Source organism: Rhamphochromis sp. 'chilingali', assembly GCF_963969265.1.
Source record: "Rhamphochromis sp. 'chilingali' genome assembly, chromosome: 22".
Lineage (NCBI taxonomy): Eukaryota > Metazoa > Chordata > Actinopteri > Cichliformes > Cichlidae > Rhamphochromis > Rhamphochromis sp. 'chilingali'.
This window is the reverse complement of record NC_137950.1, coordinates 8,178,197-8,193,624: the sequence shown is the minus strand read 5'-3', so window position 1 is coordinate 8,193,624 and position 15,428 is coordinate 8,178,197. Positions and strand designations below refer to the sequence as shown.

The 15,428-nt window shown below is 42.4% G+C and overlaps 1 protein-coding gene across 10 annotated transcripts in view; it reads right to left on the bottom strand.

Moving 5' to 3' along the window:
• Positions 1-15,428, bottom strand: part of cacna1g (calcium channel, voltage-dependent, T type, alpha 1G subunit) — a 332,915-nt gene that overhangs the window by 10,827 nt on the left and 306,660 nt on the right. For 8 of the 10 annotated variants that reach the window (XM_080872626.1, XM_080872629.1, XM_080872630.1 and 5 more), the window contains 6 exons: positions 11,801-11,871; positions 8,835-8,913; positions 8,349-8,470; positions 6,450-6,869; positions 4,933-5,085; positions 1,243-1,365 (listed from right to left, as the gene is read on the bottom strand). In XM_080872626.1, the coding sequence (XP_080728752.1) occupies positions 1,243-1,365; positions 4,933-5,085; positions 6,450-6,869; positions 8,349-8,470; positions 8,835-8,913; positions 11,801-11,871 (968 nt within the window). The remainder of the gene's footprint in view (positions 1-1,242; positions 1,366-4,932; positions 5,086-6,449; positions 6,870-8,348; positions 8,471-8,834; positions 8,914-11,800; positions 11,872-15,428) is intronic. The other 2 variants (XM_080872635.1, XM_080872627.1) reach the window with 2 other exon arrangements.

Below are 15,428 nucleotides of genomic sequence, written 5' to 3'. Positions count from 1 at the left end.
AGTCTGTCCTAATTTGAAGGCTGCTCCAAATGCGACCGACTAATGCATCCTTCATTTCCCTGAATTTGAGGGATGGTCGGGTGTATCCTTCGTGGCCCAAACTATCCCAGAATTCATAGCGCGGCCCAGCCAATTCCAGTTTCCAACAATGGCGGCAGCTACTTAGTTTTAATATTACTCTTATTACTCTTTCTGGGTCACAAAATAAACTTTTAACATATTTTTAGGCGAGAATGTAGCCGTGTAAACTTCAAATATCAGCTCGGTTTATCAAGACATCGCATATTTGCAAAAGTGCTCCGACGTTTTCTGAGACGTCTGTTACCCACCAGCTCAATAGCTGACTGGGAAGTCGAGGCTCATTAGAGCCGGTGAGAACAACTAACTCCCAGCACATCGTTTTCAGGCCCCAGCGGTCTTTTCGCTACTCTGGTTAAACAGGTTAAACACCGATTTACTCAGGAACAAATAAAACACTGAAAAAAGCCAAACAATAACACTTAGATAACTTAAAAATGTTATTGTTTGGCCTTTGTCAGTGTTTTATTTGTTCCTGAGTAAATCGGTTTGGCTGAGATTAAAGTTTTCACACAGCTGAATAAATGTCAAACAGAAAACTGATTAAACAGAAGTGTGAGATGGTCGAGAATTTACTCCAATGTCCTGTTATATATTAGTGAGTGAGGAGCAGACAGCTGAGTTTATTAAACTCCACCGAGACAGTTGGTGACGCAAATCTGAAGGCTAGACCGTTCCATTTCGCAGCCTCGTACTTCCGGCCCTCCTGGTCTTTGAAAGACCTGGCTCACGTAGACCGCGAAGGCCGGGTCCTCCGAAGGATGCGGCCTATGATTGGGACATAGCTTTAGAAGCAGCAACTTTAGCAAAGAAATCCAAATACACAACATGGCCGACTCCAGATAGAATTGTAATGAGCTGCACGCCAAAGAGCTCATTCAGACGTTCTATGAAGAAAGAAAAACAAGTGTGTGGCTTTTACTTATTTTCAAAAATAAGTAATTAGTGGTACATATAAATGCTATCTTCTTTTTTTTAAAATATATTTTTAGCTAATTTAGCATCCAGTTGGCTTCCCCTTGTTAAACCCCAGTGTGTAAGCTTGGTGGTGGGGAGGGTCAGGTGACTTTGGAAATACCCAGTGAAGGAGACAGTACAAGCCACTGCAGCGGGGAAGGAGAAGAAATAACAATGGAGAAAGATGAAGAGAGGAACTGTCAGTACATTGCATTCCAGAGTGGTTAGAAATAGGGGGTTAAAATCGTCAGGGGTTGAGTCGTCTGTCAGAGCTAGGGACCAGGAATTCTCAGAGGCCAGAGACAGAGCATCCATCTCCGCTAGAGGGATCTAGGCAGGAAGAGACAACCGCTGGTGAGCAGAGAAAACAAAGGTGCACTCTGTGCAGTACATAAATAGAAGGACGTTACACAGATAAAACCTGAAACTAACAGAACAATACAAGTTAAAAAAAAAACACCACATATAAACTAGAAGTATGTAGCAGAGCAAAACAACAGAGGAAGAAGGACAAACTAAAAAAACACCAAAAAACGGCTGTATTTAGTCAGCTGTTAGTGGACTTTTTTTGTGACACAGGCACAGCAGAGAGATTCTTTAACAGCGAAATATGATGCCAGTAAGACATTACACGACAGCACTGGGATTCATTTACATTAAGTACTAAATGGCACATTTAATTGCTTATGTTGCTAAAGAAGAAGAATCCAAATAACCTAATTTTCTAGGGACCTCTTGTAAAACACCTCAGAGATTGAAACACTCAGAGATGAAGCCAAAGTCTTCAGTATTTCTGGCTTACGGAGCCCCGCAAGGGACATGGGAGAAAAAAAAATTACGATGAACATTTGCGAGATCTTGAAAAAGTTGAATTCCAACAATGACGGCAGCTACGTAGTTGTAATATTACTCTTTCTGGGTCACAAAATAAACTTTAAAGATATTTTGAGGCGTGAATGTAGTTGTGTAAACGTCAAATATCTGCTAAAACCTTTGCATGATCCCCCAGTTTGTTTTGCGAGATCTCGCAAAAGTCCGTCTTAATTTTCTTTTTCTCCCATGTCCCTTGCGGGGCTCCATACTGGCTCATGTAAAAGGAGCTGCTATTTTCTTTTTTTGCCTTCACACTGGTTTAACAGGGGAAATTGTTTCTGTCAGGCAAATGGGTCATTCGTGAATAAAAATGCAGGGACTGAAACATATCAGAAGGAGAACATTGCCCTGTGGCATCTAACGCTGAGATCTCAAACCCATTTAAAGCTTTTAGAAGATGGGGGTTTTACAGCGCTAATGTAATTGTGCCAAATTTGGCTTCAAATGAGAAAAACAGGCACCCAGATGCATTATTCAGTGGCTCAAGTGATCCATAGCCTATTGATTGAGCCACATCTGTGCAGGATTTAACAGTGTGTGATCTGCTGGCTTTAGGTGGTTATCACTCTGCTGTGACTGACTGGCAAATGACACAATCACCTGAGTAAATGCACAAGCATTGTCACGTCCTCATACAGATACAGAGACACGTTGTGTAGGGGAGACGGGCAAACTTTAAACCACGCCAGTGAGGCTGCAGAAGCAGACCAAAAACCTGCCAAGCATGAATGAGTGTAAGTGAATGAGGGAATGAGCTCATAGTTGAGGCGGGACATGACGCACTGTGCTTTGGTGGGCAGCGAGGCTGGTTAGTAAGGGGAAAATATTCAATGAAGAAGAATGCCAGTACAAAAATGGTAATGGCTGTAGGGCTGCAGGATATTAAACAGACAGGGATGTCTTTATTTAATAAAACTGAGTTCTTTGGACAGTTCATACTTCTGCTTGCTGCTTTCTAGGCTAAGGCTTATGCATATACTGTAAAAAACTATTTGCCCCCATCCTCATTACTTGTATTTTTTTACTTCCATGTTTTAGATCAGGAGTGAGGAACTCCAGGCCTCAAGGGCCGGTGTCCTGCAGGTTTTAGATATTACCCTGGGTCAACACAGCTGAATCAAATGATTAGTTCATTACCAGGCCCCTGGAGAACTTCAAGACATGTTGAGGAGGTCATTTAGCCATTTAAATCAGCTGTGTTGCATCAAGGACACATGTAAAACCTGCAGGACACCGGCCCTTGAGGCCTGGAGTTGGACAGCCCTGTTTTAGATCATCAAATAAAATGTAATATTATACAAAGGCAAGGAAATACAAAATGCAGTTGTTTGATAATGACTTCAATTAGTGGGAAAGAATGCTATCCAAACCTTACCTATGTGGAAAAAGTGAAACATGTAAGTGTGACAAACATGCTTTGAGTGAATTAAGTATTTGATCCCCTACAACTCAGCCAGAATAACCACAGAATCTGTTTCTCACATACTTAATCCTTCAGCATCATGGGCCAAAGACCGGTCAGAAAACAGGGACAAGACTGTTGACTTACACAAGGCTGAAATCGTCTACAAGACCAACAGCGAGAAGCTCGGTGAGAACTGGTAGAAATATAAAATTAACATCATTAAAATTTTGCCTCATGGGATGAGAATGATCGTGAAAAAGATGGTGAATCAACCTGAACGCAAGCACGGGAGGAACTTGTTAATGATCTGAAGGCAGTATACCATACTGTAATGGATATTACAGTCCCTGCAGGGTCCCTTTGTTCAAGAATGCACATGTACACACTTAAGTCTTAAGTTTGCCAGTGAACATCTAAATAATTCAGAGAAGGTTTAGGAGATGAATTGAGTTGCTTGGCATCAACTCGAGCTGCCGTGTTTGGAGGAAGAGAAATGCTGAGTACGGCCTAAAGAACACCATCTACCCTGTCAAGCACAGAGTTGGAAACATTATGCTTTGGTGCTCTTTCTGCTAATGGGTCTAGGTTGAGTTTAGCACATCAAGGGGCCTTGTACTGTAAAATCTTGGATGAGAACCTCTTTCCCTCAGCTGGGTCATGCATGGATCTTTCAACATGACAGTGACCCAAAACATACCATCACAGCAACAAAGCAGTGGCTAAAGAAGAAGCACATTAAGGCCATGGAGTGGCCTAGCCAGTCTCTAGACCTCATTGCTATAGAAAATCTGTGGAGGAAGCTCAAGCTTAAAGTTGCCTAAAAACCAACCAAGAAACCCAAAGGATTTAGAAAGTTTCTGTAAAGAGGAGTGGTCCAACATCTCAGCATAGATGTGTGCAAACCTGGTGACCAACTGTGAGAAACATCTTACCACTGTACTTGCCAACAAGGGTTTAATAATAATAACTCAATAAATAATGAGTCATGTTTTACCTGGGAATCAAATACTCATTTTACTCAGTGATATGTAAATCAATTATGTAATGTGCTTTTATAAGACCATCATAAAAATTAGAGAGTGTTCATTTCTTTGTAAGCGAGCAAACAAATTCAGCAGGGTATTAAATAATTACCTTTTTTCTCTAAACCAGGTGCAAACACACCCATCTCTTGATTAATGTTCTTTTAATTGATGACATCACTATCTCTGCTGCCTATTTAAACACTTTATAAAACATTATTAGCATCAGTTAAAACTCTTTCTTTTTTTGATGCACTACAGTCCAACTAACTAGTAAATAATCAATTAGTACACCTTTGTTTTTCATTTTATGATCTATAGTATCCATATTATCTATATTACCTTTATACTTATGACCCAAAGCTCAGTTGTACAATCAATACTTCATTTATTATCGATCGATAATTTGTAGTGTTACTAAAACAAGTGTGTGTATTATATTAATAGCATCAGATGTGACAGTACAAGATAAATATTAGTATTTTCGTTACTTCGTACTTGAGCAGCCCTACATGGTGCACACAGATAAAGACACTACAAAACCACATATGACATGGAGGAGGCGATCCATCAGGGATGCTTCTGGTGATTATTGACCTTCTTGTCGGTGCTGTGCTTGCTGGGCTTGGGGGGCAGCGCGTAGTAGTGGCAGATAGAGCCGGACAGGTTGTCCATGAGACTCATCTCCCCCTCCATTGAACCCTGGATGACCAGGGAGACCGAGTCAAAGAGTGCCCTCCGCTGGACAAACTTGGATAATGCAGAGAGAATAGAGAGAGAGAGCGGAGACAGAAATAGAGGAAAAAAGAAAAGAAAAAAGAAGAAGACAAGGACAGGGGGAGAGTTACATACAAAGATACACGAATAAGTATGGACAGAAGAATGGATCACAAAGAAAAGGACAGTCAGTCAGGCAGAAACAGTTATAGAAACCCAAAAGACAAGAGAAACATCTCAGAGGGAACAATGCTCTCTTGTGGGCTGCTAAGGGCTTCTTACTAAATGACCTGTCGAATCTTTCAAATTGCACAGCAATGTAGTAAACAAACACCCTTAACACTCAAACCCACAAGGGGGCACTACAAGACTGCAGCAGAGCAGGTCTTCAACAAGGCTGGGGAGAAGAGTGTGACTTAGCCGCTCACGTTTTGGGAGAGGAGCATAGGGAAGAAGGATAAGATCTTAGGGAGGGAGGGATAACGATAGCGAAACCTCTATTTCCTATCCCCCAAAGTTCCCCGTTGTCTGGAAATAGCTGTTGAAGTGAACAACAAGGCCCTGTGGTCCAGCTTTCCCATGGCACTGTGACCTGTCTGTGACTGGCATGTCCTCTAGAGGGATCAGCTAAACACAGACACACACATAACCACACACACACACGTAGCCGTGAATGCACACAAATTGTAAAGCATCCCGATATGGGCCAGTGTGGGTCACACAGCATAATAAATCTGCACAGCTATATTTTCTGGATGTGACTGTGCATAACCAAGAAAGACCCAGACATTTGCAAACTAGCGTCTGATATGCGAGGGAGCTATGTCCAGTCCTGCGTAGTGCACGTGCAGCAGACAAAGATCTTCACCTGAGAGCTTCAAAATATGACAACCGTTTTGGGTACGTTTCAGATAAATGCATCCATTTGTATTCTGAGATGATGCCAGGCTGTCTGGTAAACACAGCCTAATATAGCCATCCCTGGCTTGGTTTATTTATGGGTGAACTACAGTTATTGTACCGAGACCAGCGAAGAGCAAGTAATCAACTTTTTTAGATGGCGTGCCACATTCTCAGCATTACTCAGCGCGAGCTGCTGAATCAACTAATGGTTTGAACCAGAGTTAGAGGTAACGACAATGAAGGGGTCATCTAACGAGCCTCACAGCCTGGCTCTGGTCCCAGCAGTGTCCAAATCATCTTATAATGCACAACAGAATTAAAAATCATGTTTCCAGCTTGGTACAAGCTAAGCTGAGTAACTGAATTAGGTCTGTTCTTTTTTTAATGGGATTATCTGGCAAATAATAGTGATGCTTTGTTGTGAAGTACAGATTAACTTTTTTTGAGAGACAGAGAGAGAAAAAAAAGATTAGTTTGGCGACAAGATTCTTTACCTCCAGTTGGGGCTCTGTGCATGAAGGGGATTCTGCTCTGATGCCTACAGAGTCTCTGGTTATATCGGCAGTGGGTGAATCCATAGGACCATCCCTTTCCTGCTCTGTATCCACTCCTCTGGGAGACCTCCAGGGGGAACCCCCAGAGCTTGACCTGTCCATACCCAGTGTCAGAGGGTTGAGCTGGGGCGACCTTGCTGCTATGTCCCCCGCTTCCATCTCCAGTTCCATCATCTCCGCCTCCAGCTCTGCCTCTTCCTTGGCTTCCTTGTTGCTCTCCTCCAGGTGCTTCATCAGTACTGCGATGACCACATTGACCAGGACAAACTGAGCGGTCAGGACAAAGGAGACGAAGTAGATGGGAGAAACCACAGTGTTGTAGCAGGTGCCTGTATCTTGGGCGCAGTCCCTCAACGTATCCTGGAAAGACCGTACAGACGGTGGATTTAATAGTATTCTAGTTAAATGTTCTAGTTAAGAACATGCACCTACAGGTGGGTGACCATTCGCAGCCGATGATCATTACAACAGCAAGAAGAACAACTTTGTAAGAACAACTTTGTACTGGGTTGCAGTGACCCCTCACTCAAGTTGGCTTACTGATGGATTTAGCTACTGGATGTCTGCCAGGTGTCACCTAAGCTAATTTTAATCACTGATGTTAGGCTGGTCTGTGGTGTTTTTACCTCTGGGAGCATTTTAAAGTGAATTATCTCACCATTAATAATGCTTCCTGGTTAACTCTACTAACACACCATCCAAAATATCTGTGCTTTGGTTTTGGTGGTGAAGATCCAGTATTTTATTCATGTGTTACTAATTAGCATGAATCTGTGTTTGTTTAAAATCAACTTACGCTCATAACTTAGCTGTACATCCTCCTATGGCTTATTCAGTAACACTGGGGAATAAACAGGACGGCATCCTCCTTGAGACTTGGAAATATCGGTCATTGCCTTGTAATTGCACTGATTTTTGTTGCTGTTAGAGCATGTGGAACTCTCAACTTCTGGGTGACCTCTTTCGAGCATAAGGCAATCTGCCTGCAAACAACACTGCAACTGCGACTGCAATCACTCTCAAAGTGCTGAAGGTTTGCAAAAACTGACTGCCAACACAGTGCAATTATCTAACTCAGTCTTTCTGCAGTAGGAAACTCCACTCAACTGGTTGCATTCTGATTGCAGAGCACTTCTGTCATTTTGCCGTTGAATCACAGTCCTACAGCAACTACTTCACAATTCGTGGAAGAATTTCTGTTGCAAACACACAAGATTCTGATTGGAACCTGAATATAAGTAGTCAATGTGAATGTTTGTGTATGCAGATGGCAACAGATTTCCATTGTGTGCCACTTTATCAGATAATTGATAATTGTATGTATTTGCTAGCTTGACCCCATTTAACTGCAAACTGATTGTCTTAATAGCATTTTGTCGTTTTCTTAAACAACAAAATCACTTTGAAGACAGAAACTGAGCTGTGGCAAACCTGGTCCCCATCTTCAATGTAACCATGTCATAGCAAAATTGCGAGTTCATTGCACTCTGTCCCAATAAGGTGCGTCATGCTGTGATCTCCAACCACAGTCCTCCAAACTGTAAATGCAGTATTATTTGAATATAGTCTCATCTGGCTACAAAAATACGATGGCCGCACTAAAGACTGACATCCGTTTTTTAGTTTTTAAACCAGAAGTTGACATTATGAACAACTTATATACAAAAAATTGAGTATGGTTTGAAGGTCCGAATGTGATGTTTTTTTCATCCATTACAAGCACATTCATATTGCGGAGTCATTTTAAAACAGAACTGGACCTGCAGAATGTGCAGATACAAAAGAGTGAATGTAGAGTATGAGTGGTCTATGGATCTGAAACTGCAGAGTTGGTTTCACCTTCATTATGCCATTCCAGTTGTCTCCAGTGGAAACTCTGAAGAGCAGCAGAAAGGCCATCCCAAAGTTTTTAAATGTAGCGTAGCGCCCCAGACCCTCACAGGGGTGGAGTTCATCACAAACTGCAGAGACAAAAGGGAAGTGGGAGGAGATAAACAAAAAGAGGATTAGCCAGAGAGTAAAAGAGAATGAAACAAAAAAAGATAGCAGTGTTCACGGCTTTCAGTTGGATTTTCCTATAATAAAATAGTTACTGTGATAGCATTTTATAGCTCTGAAAGCTTCAAGATAAAATTAAGGAGATCAATATAGTATTTCAACAAAGGATTCGAGGAAGCAATTAATATCAGATGAATTAAACCCACAGAGGGGAGAGTTAAATGCTCGGTGTATGCCCGTGAATGACCTGAGTGGAAACTAAGAGATTTCATTTTCTTCTTTTTCTACTGCCTGCACAGTATCTCTTTATTGTGCATGTGTTCTTACTTAAGTCACCAAACAGCTCCACTCCCAGCGCTGCAAAGATAAAGAAGAGGAGCATGAAGAGAAGACCCAGATTGCCCACCTGCAGGGAGACAACAGGAAGGAAGAGAGCGATTAGTCAGAGGAGATAAAGCCCAGGGAAAATAAACCAATAAGGAGGGACAACAAACTTCTCATTCGGAGGCAGGGTAGAATGGAGGATGGTTCTAGAGCAGTTAGAGAAAGTATAAGATAAGCTGTAGTGACTGAGCATTTGTTAAATAAACACATCTCCTATCCAAGAGAATGCATGCTTCAATGATGTGAATGAGTGTCTGACAGAAAGCAGGTAAAGATGGACAGCACCACAGCGTCAGCGCTGCCATCTAGTGCTGCTGACATCACTCACAGCCAGTTGTTTATTGTATTCGGGTTGTTTATTTTGTTAATTTGAAAATTAGTTAATGTGTTACAATCTAGACAACTAGCATGATCTGGTTATTCATCTGGAAAATAATAAATTGACAATGAGTGCAGGTAGGCTGTGCATAAAAGATTGGTGTTGCTTTTGGGTTTGAAAAGTTAAGTCAGTGGGGATGTGCCGTAACCTTGCATTCTTTCTGAAGGGGGCAACTCCTCTGGACTCCAACTGTGTACAAGTCTATTGTGGAGTCTGAGTTCATCTCAGTGGCTAGTTTAAGTCTCTCCGAGGACAACATGACTTTCATTTTGTAAATGATCTTTTTCAAGCAGGCCAGCATCGTGACTGATGTGTCCAGTTTCAAAATGCTAAATCTGAAGGGCTATCTATTTATCGTAGGGTAAATCAATCTGTATGATAATAAGGGTAAATGTGATTTGGTGTTCTCCTGCTCGTACACATATATTAATGCTGACTTGCACAATTACTCTGTTGGTCTGTGCTAGCCAATGATTGTAAAAATGACTTTTATAGAGTTAAGCTAGTGGATCCACCGCACAATTAGAAATTAGCTAGCATTTTGCCATTAAAGAGATGAGAAAAAACAAACAAACAAAACCAAAAATGAACAATGCCAAATAGAAGACAGATCATTGTACGTCAAAAGGTTCCACTGGGCATGACTCTCTGGCCTCCTCCAAAATGGCAAAACATCAGCAGATGTTGGGGTTAAGCCAATAACATCTATTACATTGGCAACCCACCTTGTGGACTAGACAAGCCATGGATTTTGGTGTGTGTGATTTTACAACTGATTGGTCCTGACACATCTCTTTACCTCCCCAGACTCGATGGTTGTATAATCACAAAATACACTTAAATCTCAAATGACACCATCACAATGTTGCTTTTCCCAGCTAAACTCTTAAGCTACAAAATTACCTAATAAACTACTGAAAATACAAATCTGCACGTTTAAAAAAGCTGGAAAACTGAAATTGAGCGCAATTAACAGGTATGTGATTTCTATGTAAAATCTAGCCTATAATATGCGGTAATTAGTAACTTTCAACCCACATATATACAGTATGTGTGTGATGAGTGTCCCAGCACAGAACAGAGCATGACACTGATTATTACACTCTATTATACAATATCATGTTTTGTCTGGTAAAATAGTCTACTCGGTATGCAGTATTTTAACTGTTTGATTATGTTCTATTTTGATTTACTGTAAATTTAGAATAAACTTTTTTGTCCTTTATCCGCAGATTGTTTTGTATTTTCTTTGATAAATCTGTCTTTTTAATTTTTAGTACCCTTAGGGGTTGAATTACTTGGTGGTATTTAATCCTGACTGATTGTGTATTTGTGAGACCCTGATGAAGAGAGAGAGTCGATACCCATTGGCCTGTTTTGCTTGCTGAACTGCTTCAAGAATAAATTTGTTACATTTTATCCTTGACAGAGTGGCTTAGCAACCGCACCCTTTTTTATATTGAGATTTTGTTCGCCCTACTGATGAGCACCTGTTGAATAATCCTTTAGAGCACTTCCTTTTTTCCTTTTTCTGATGACACTGAACAAGTCAGATACAGCATGAAAGGAGTATCTGGGGTGGAGGTGGGTTGCAAAGCGGTGTGCAGAGTGCCTTGTGAGAGACACTAACTGAAACAGTCCAAACTGAATCGATTTTAATGCATAAATGTACATTTAGAGGAGGTGTCATTGGTCGATTTGTTTCAACTGGGCTTTCTCTTTTAGATTACATAGTTTTTCTGAGGCTCTTGTCCAAGTCTGCCACTGTGCGACTGAGTCAAATGCCTCTAGAGCCTTCAAGTAGCCTTAAAATTAACCTGTATATGGAGAAAGGACTTCCTAGCCAACCCATTTTTATATGCAGTCTACAAAATAAAGGTGCAAGATTGGAATAAAAATAAAAAGAGGAGCTGTAGAAAGTGATAGGAAAAACAAGGGATTAGAGCTTTGACACAGGGGTGGTTTAAATAATGAAAAGTGTTATGGTTTGCTGCTGTCAATGATTATCAGCATGTAGCAACCTGTTCGCACCTCCACCACCCGCCTATCATCAGATTTATTAATAATGAACACTTCTGACAAGCTCAAGGAGCCTGGAACAACACTCGATCTCTGTGTCTCTCTGAAAAGCAACAACAGAGGTGTTTTGAAAGAACATTGCGAATATAAGACTTTTTGACTTTCTGCAAAACACTGCAGAAGTTGTTCTAATTTACTAACTCTATCACCCACAAATCCACCCACCCTAGGGTTTAAAACAAAAACCTGAAGCTACATTCACTTTCCAATCTCTGCAGGGGGCTTCTAATGCAAATAAGGGTCTCTGGAGTTGAGCAGAGAAAACTCGTGAGAAAGACGACGCCCTGAAACAGCAGAATCTGCAGCACACACACAAAAAAAGGAAATGCTTTTGAGATGTAACTTTAGGGACAGTTTCTGTGGGATGTGAAATCCATGGAGGAAAAAAAATGCAGATGAGGACGGAAGGAGAGTTTCGCGGCTTTGGTGGGTGTTATTTAGCGGCGCGTACCTGAGGCAGGGCTTGCATAACGGTGTCCAGCAAAGCTCTCATCCCCACCGCCATCTTCAAGAGCTTCAATACTGTGGGGACACGCAAACACACAGAATGAAAAAACAACATCTCACCAATATTATGATTTTTCAGTCTTACATAACAGAGCAGGCCTGCTGTGGAACTGAAAGGACACAACATTTCTCTCACTTACAGTTTAATCCTGCTCTGTTAGCTTAGTCACTCATTTTCTTGTATTAAACACCACTGAGCTCTTAAGACGACATGACTGAGGTCATATCCCCCAGTGACTCGGTAGGGTTACCAGTATGACTTGAGCACCAATTGAACTACAGCAAGAATGACAGATGATACATTGTAGCAAATGTGTAAACATTAACCCAAGGAAACAAAATTAGGCAGCAAATGACCCCCCCCACTCCTCCTGGGCAATCTTTCAATACACAGCACAAAAATCAGACAATAGATTTAAGACATAACACTTCTGTAAAATGCTTTTGTCATCCTAATTTAAGTGATTTGGGATTTATCAGCCAATAAAGACTCGCAACATAAACAGCTTGATAATATCAGGGTATGCAAGGATTTCCAGTCTTCCATTGTTCAACCAGAGGAATGGCACCTGGTGTAGTCTTCTGCTGCTGTAGCCCATCTGCTTCAAGGTTTGTGTGTTGTGCATTCAGAGATGCTCGTCTGCAGACCTTGGTTGTAATACAGACTTCTTTTTGTTAGTGTTGCATAACTGTATTAGCTCGAAGTGGTCTGGCCATGCGCCACTGACATCAACAAGGCATTTATGCACAGAGATGCACTGGACAGTTTCCCTTTTTCAGACCATTTTCTGTAAACCCCAGAGATGGTTGTGCAGGAAAATACCAGAAGATCAACAAACCACCAAACCATCGTCCACCAAAGCCACATCATGCTTAAAGCCACTTAGATTACCTGTCTTACCTATTCTGATGTTGCCATGTGATTAGCTGATTAGATATGTGCATTAACGTAAAGATAGATGTTGTTACGACCCGTCTAGGGCCAGGCCATAACATGAGCGAGGCACTCGCTTCCCCCCCCAAGACCCAAGCAGTCACACGCAACAAATCCGTTAGATGTGAAGTGATTTATTTACAATGTGAATAAAGAGAACCAAAACGGGAGTGTCAACACTTCAGGGTGAGCCAAGGCCAAAACAATAAACAAAACAAACCTACACAAATCCCGCACCCCTGACCTCACCAAAATAAAGTCAAAATAAAAACAGAGTCTGACCTCCTTAACCAACTCAAAAACAGGAGAAAACGGGTGATCAAAATAAACGGCAGCTCACCCCTACCCACTCCACTTCCACAATTCTCGCACGTATACTGCAGCCAGCGGCTACCACAGGACTACTGCTGGGTGATGAGGAGAGACGCGAGGATCTCTCCCGCTGTAGCACTCCAGCCTCCTTTTATTGGGCGGGTCCTCCAGCTGGATCCAATCACGCCGGGGCAGTAAGTCCATGCACCAATCGGAACAGGGCCCTGGCACAGCTAAATTAACATAGACAAAAACACAGCACCTGCACAAACAAACACACGGACATACAAGTTCGTAACACCCCCTTCCATAAGAATTAAACAATCCTTCTAGTGTTTAATCCTAGACTACAAAATTGCTCTCGACAGGGCGTCCGCGATTACATTTTCCGTCCCTTTCTTATGCCTAATCTGCAGGTTGAAGTCTTGCAAGAGAAGGGACTAACGCATAAGTCTCTGATTTGAGTTCTGCATCTGGGAGAGAAAAACCAATGGGTTATGGTCAGTGAACACTTGAACAGGGATAGAGCTGGATCCGATATACACCTCGAAATGTTGTAGGGCTAACAACAAGGCAAGGGCTTCCTTTTCAATGGTACTGTAGTTCATCTGATGTTTGTTGAATTTTTTTGAGAAGTAACAAATTGGGCGATCCACGCCGCAATGGTCTTCCTGCATAAGGACAGCTCCTGCACCAACCGCACTAGCGTCAACCTCGAGCTTGAAAGGGGACATGAAATTCGGGGCCGTAAGAACAGGGGAACTGCACAGTAATGCTTTCGCAGACTCGAAAGCAGTCTGACAAACAGGCGTCCACACAAAAGGCTTCTTCGGACTGATCAAATCGGTGAGAGGAACGACGACAGTGGCAAAGTTCTTACAAAACCCTCTATAATAACCACACATTCCTAGAAATCGGCGCAGCGCCCTTCTCGTTTGTGGGACTGGAAACTCAACGATCGCCTGTATTTTCGCGGTCACCGGCAGTATCTGTCCCTGACCCACCTGTTTTCCCAGATATGTGATGGTGGCTCTGCCAAATTCACATTTGGCTAGGTTCAACGTAAGCGAGGCCTCCTGAAAACGGCTGAAAACAAGAGAGAGTGTTTGTAAGTGGTCAGACCAGGTGGATGAGTAAATGACAACATCGTCCAGGTAGGCATCGCAGTTATTCACGCCCGCCAGTACTTTGGCCATAAGGCGCTGGAAAGTAGCGGGTGCATTACGCAACCCAAACGGCATAACCGTATACTGGAGAAAATGGTCCGGTGTAACAAAAGCAGATATTTCAGAGGCTCGGGGAGTTAAAGGTACTTGCCAGTAACCTTTTAACAAATCAAGTTTGGTTACAAACGATGCCGATCCCACTCTATCAATACAATCCTCCATTCTAGGAAGAGGAAATGAATCAGGTTTGGTAACAGCGTTAACTTTCCTGTAATCATTACAAAACCGAGGAGTGTTGTCGGATTTTGGTACTAGCACACACGGCGAACTCCATGCGCTGGCGCTCGGAAAGGCTAAACCGTGTTCTAAGAGATAGTCAACTTCCTTCTGCATTATCGCCCTTTTCACTGGGTTCACTCGGTAAGCATGTTGCTTAATCGGTTTATGTCCTTCCACATCAATATCGTGGCACAGGACCGCAGTTTGACGAGGGTGATCAGAAAAAAGTGATAAGTTCTTTTCTATCAGATCAGTGATGTCAGCTCGAGCGGGTTCAGACAGGTGGACTAAATATGTGTCTAAATCATTTAAGATCTCCGAATTTTTCAACCGGCCGCTACCCAGCGCTTCACTTTTCTGGAGTAGCCCGTCATCAGAGGGTTCATAGGGAGAAACAGTACTAGCGGCGCACACTGGAGACGGCGCACCCGAAGGACTCCTCGAGTGAAACGATTTTAACAGATTAATATGACAAACCCTAGACTTTCTCCGGCGGTCTGGGGTCTGGATCACATAGTTGTTGTCACTGAGTTTTTGTTCCACCACATATGGGCCAGCGAACTGAGCTGATAAGCTGGACCCTACCACAGGCAACAACACCAACACTTTCTCTCCCGGCTGAAAACTTCTGCAAACAGCTTTTTTATCATAGCGAGTTTTCATTTTAGCTTGCGTATGTGACAGATTCTCTCGAGCTAACTGACATGCAAGGTGAAGCTTTTCCCGAAGTCCGCTAACATAATCCAGAACATTATGCTGAGTTTCAGAAGTTTCTGACAACCACCTCTCCTTCAGAAGGCGGAGGGGACCGCGGACCACGTGTCCAAACACCAGATCCATCGGACTGAATCCCAAGGATTCCTGAGTGGTTTCTCTGACTG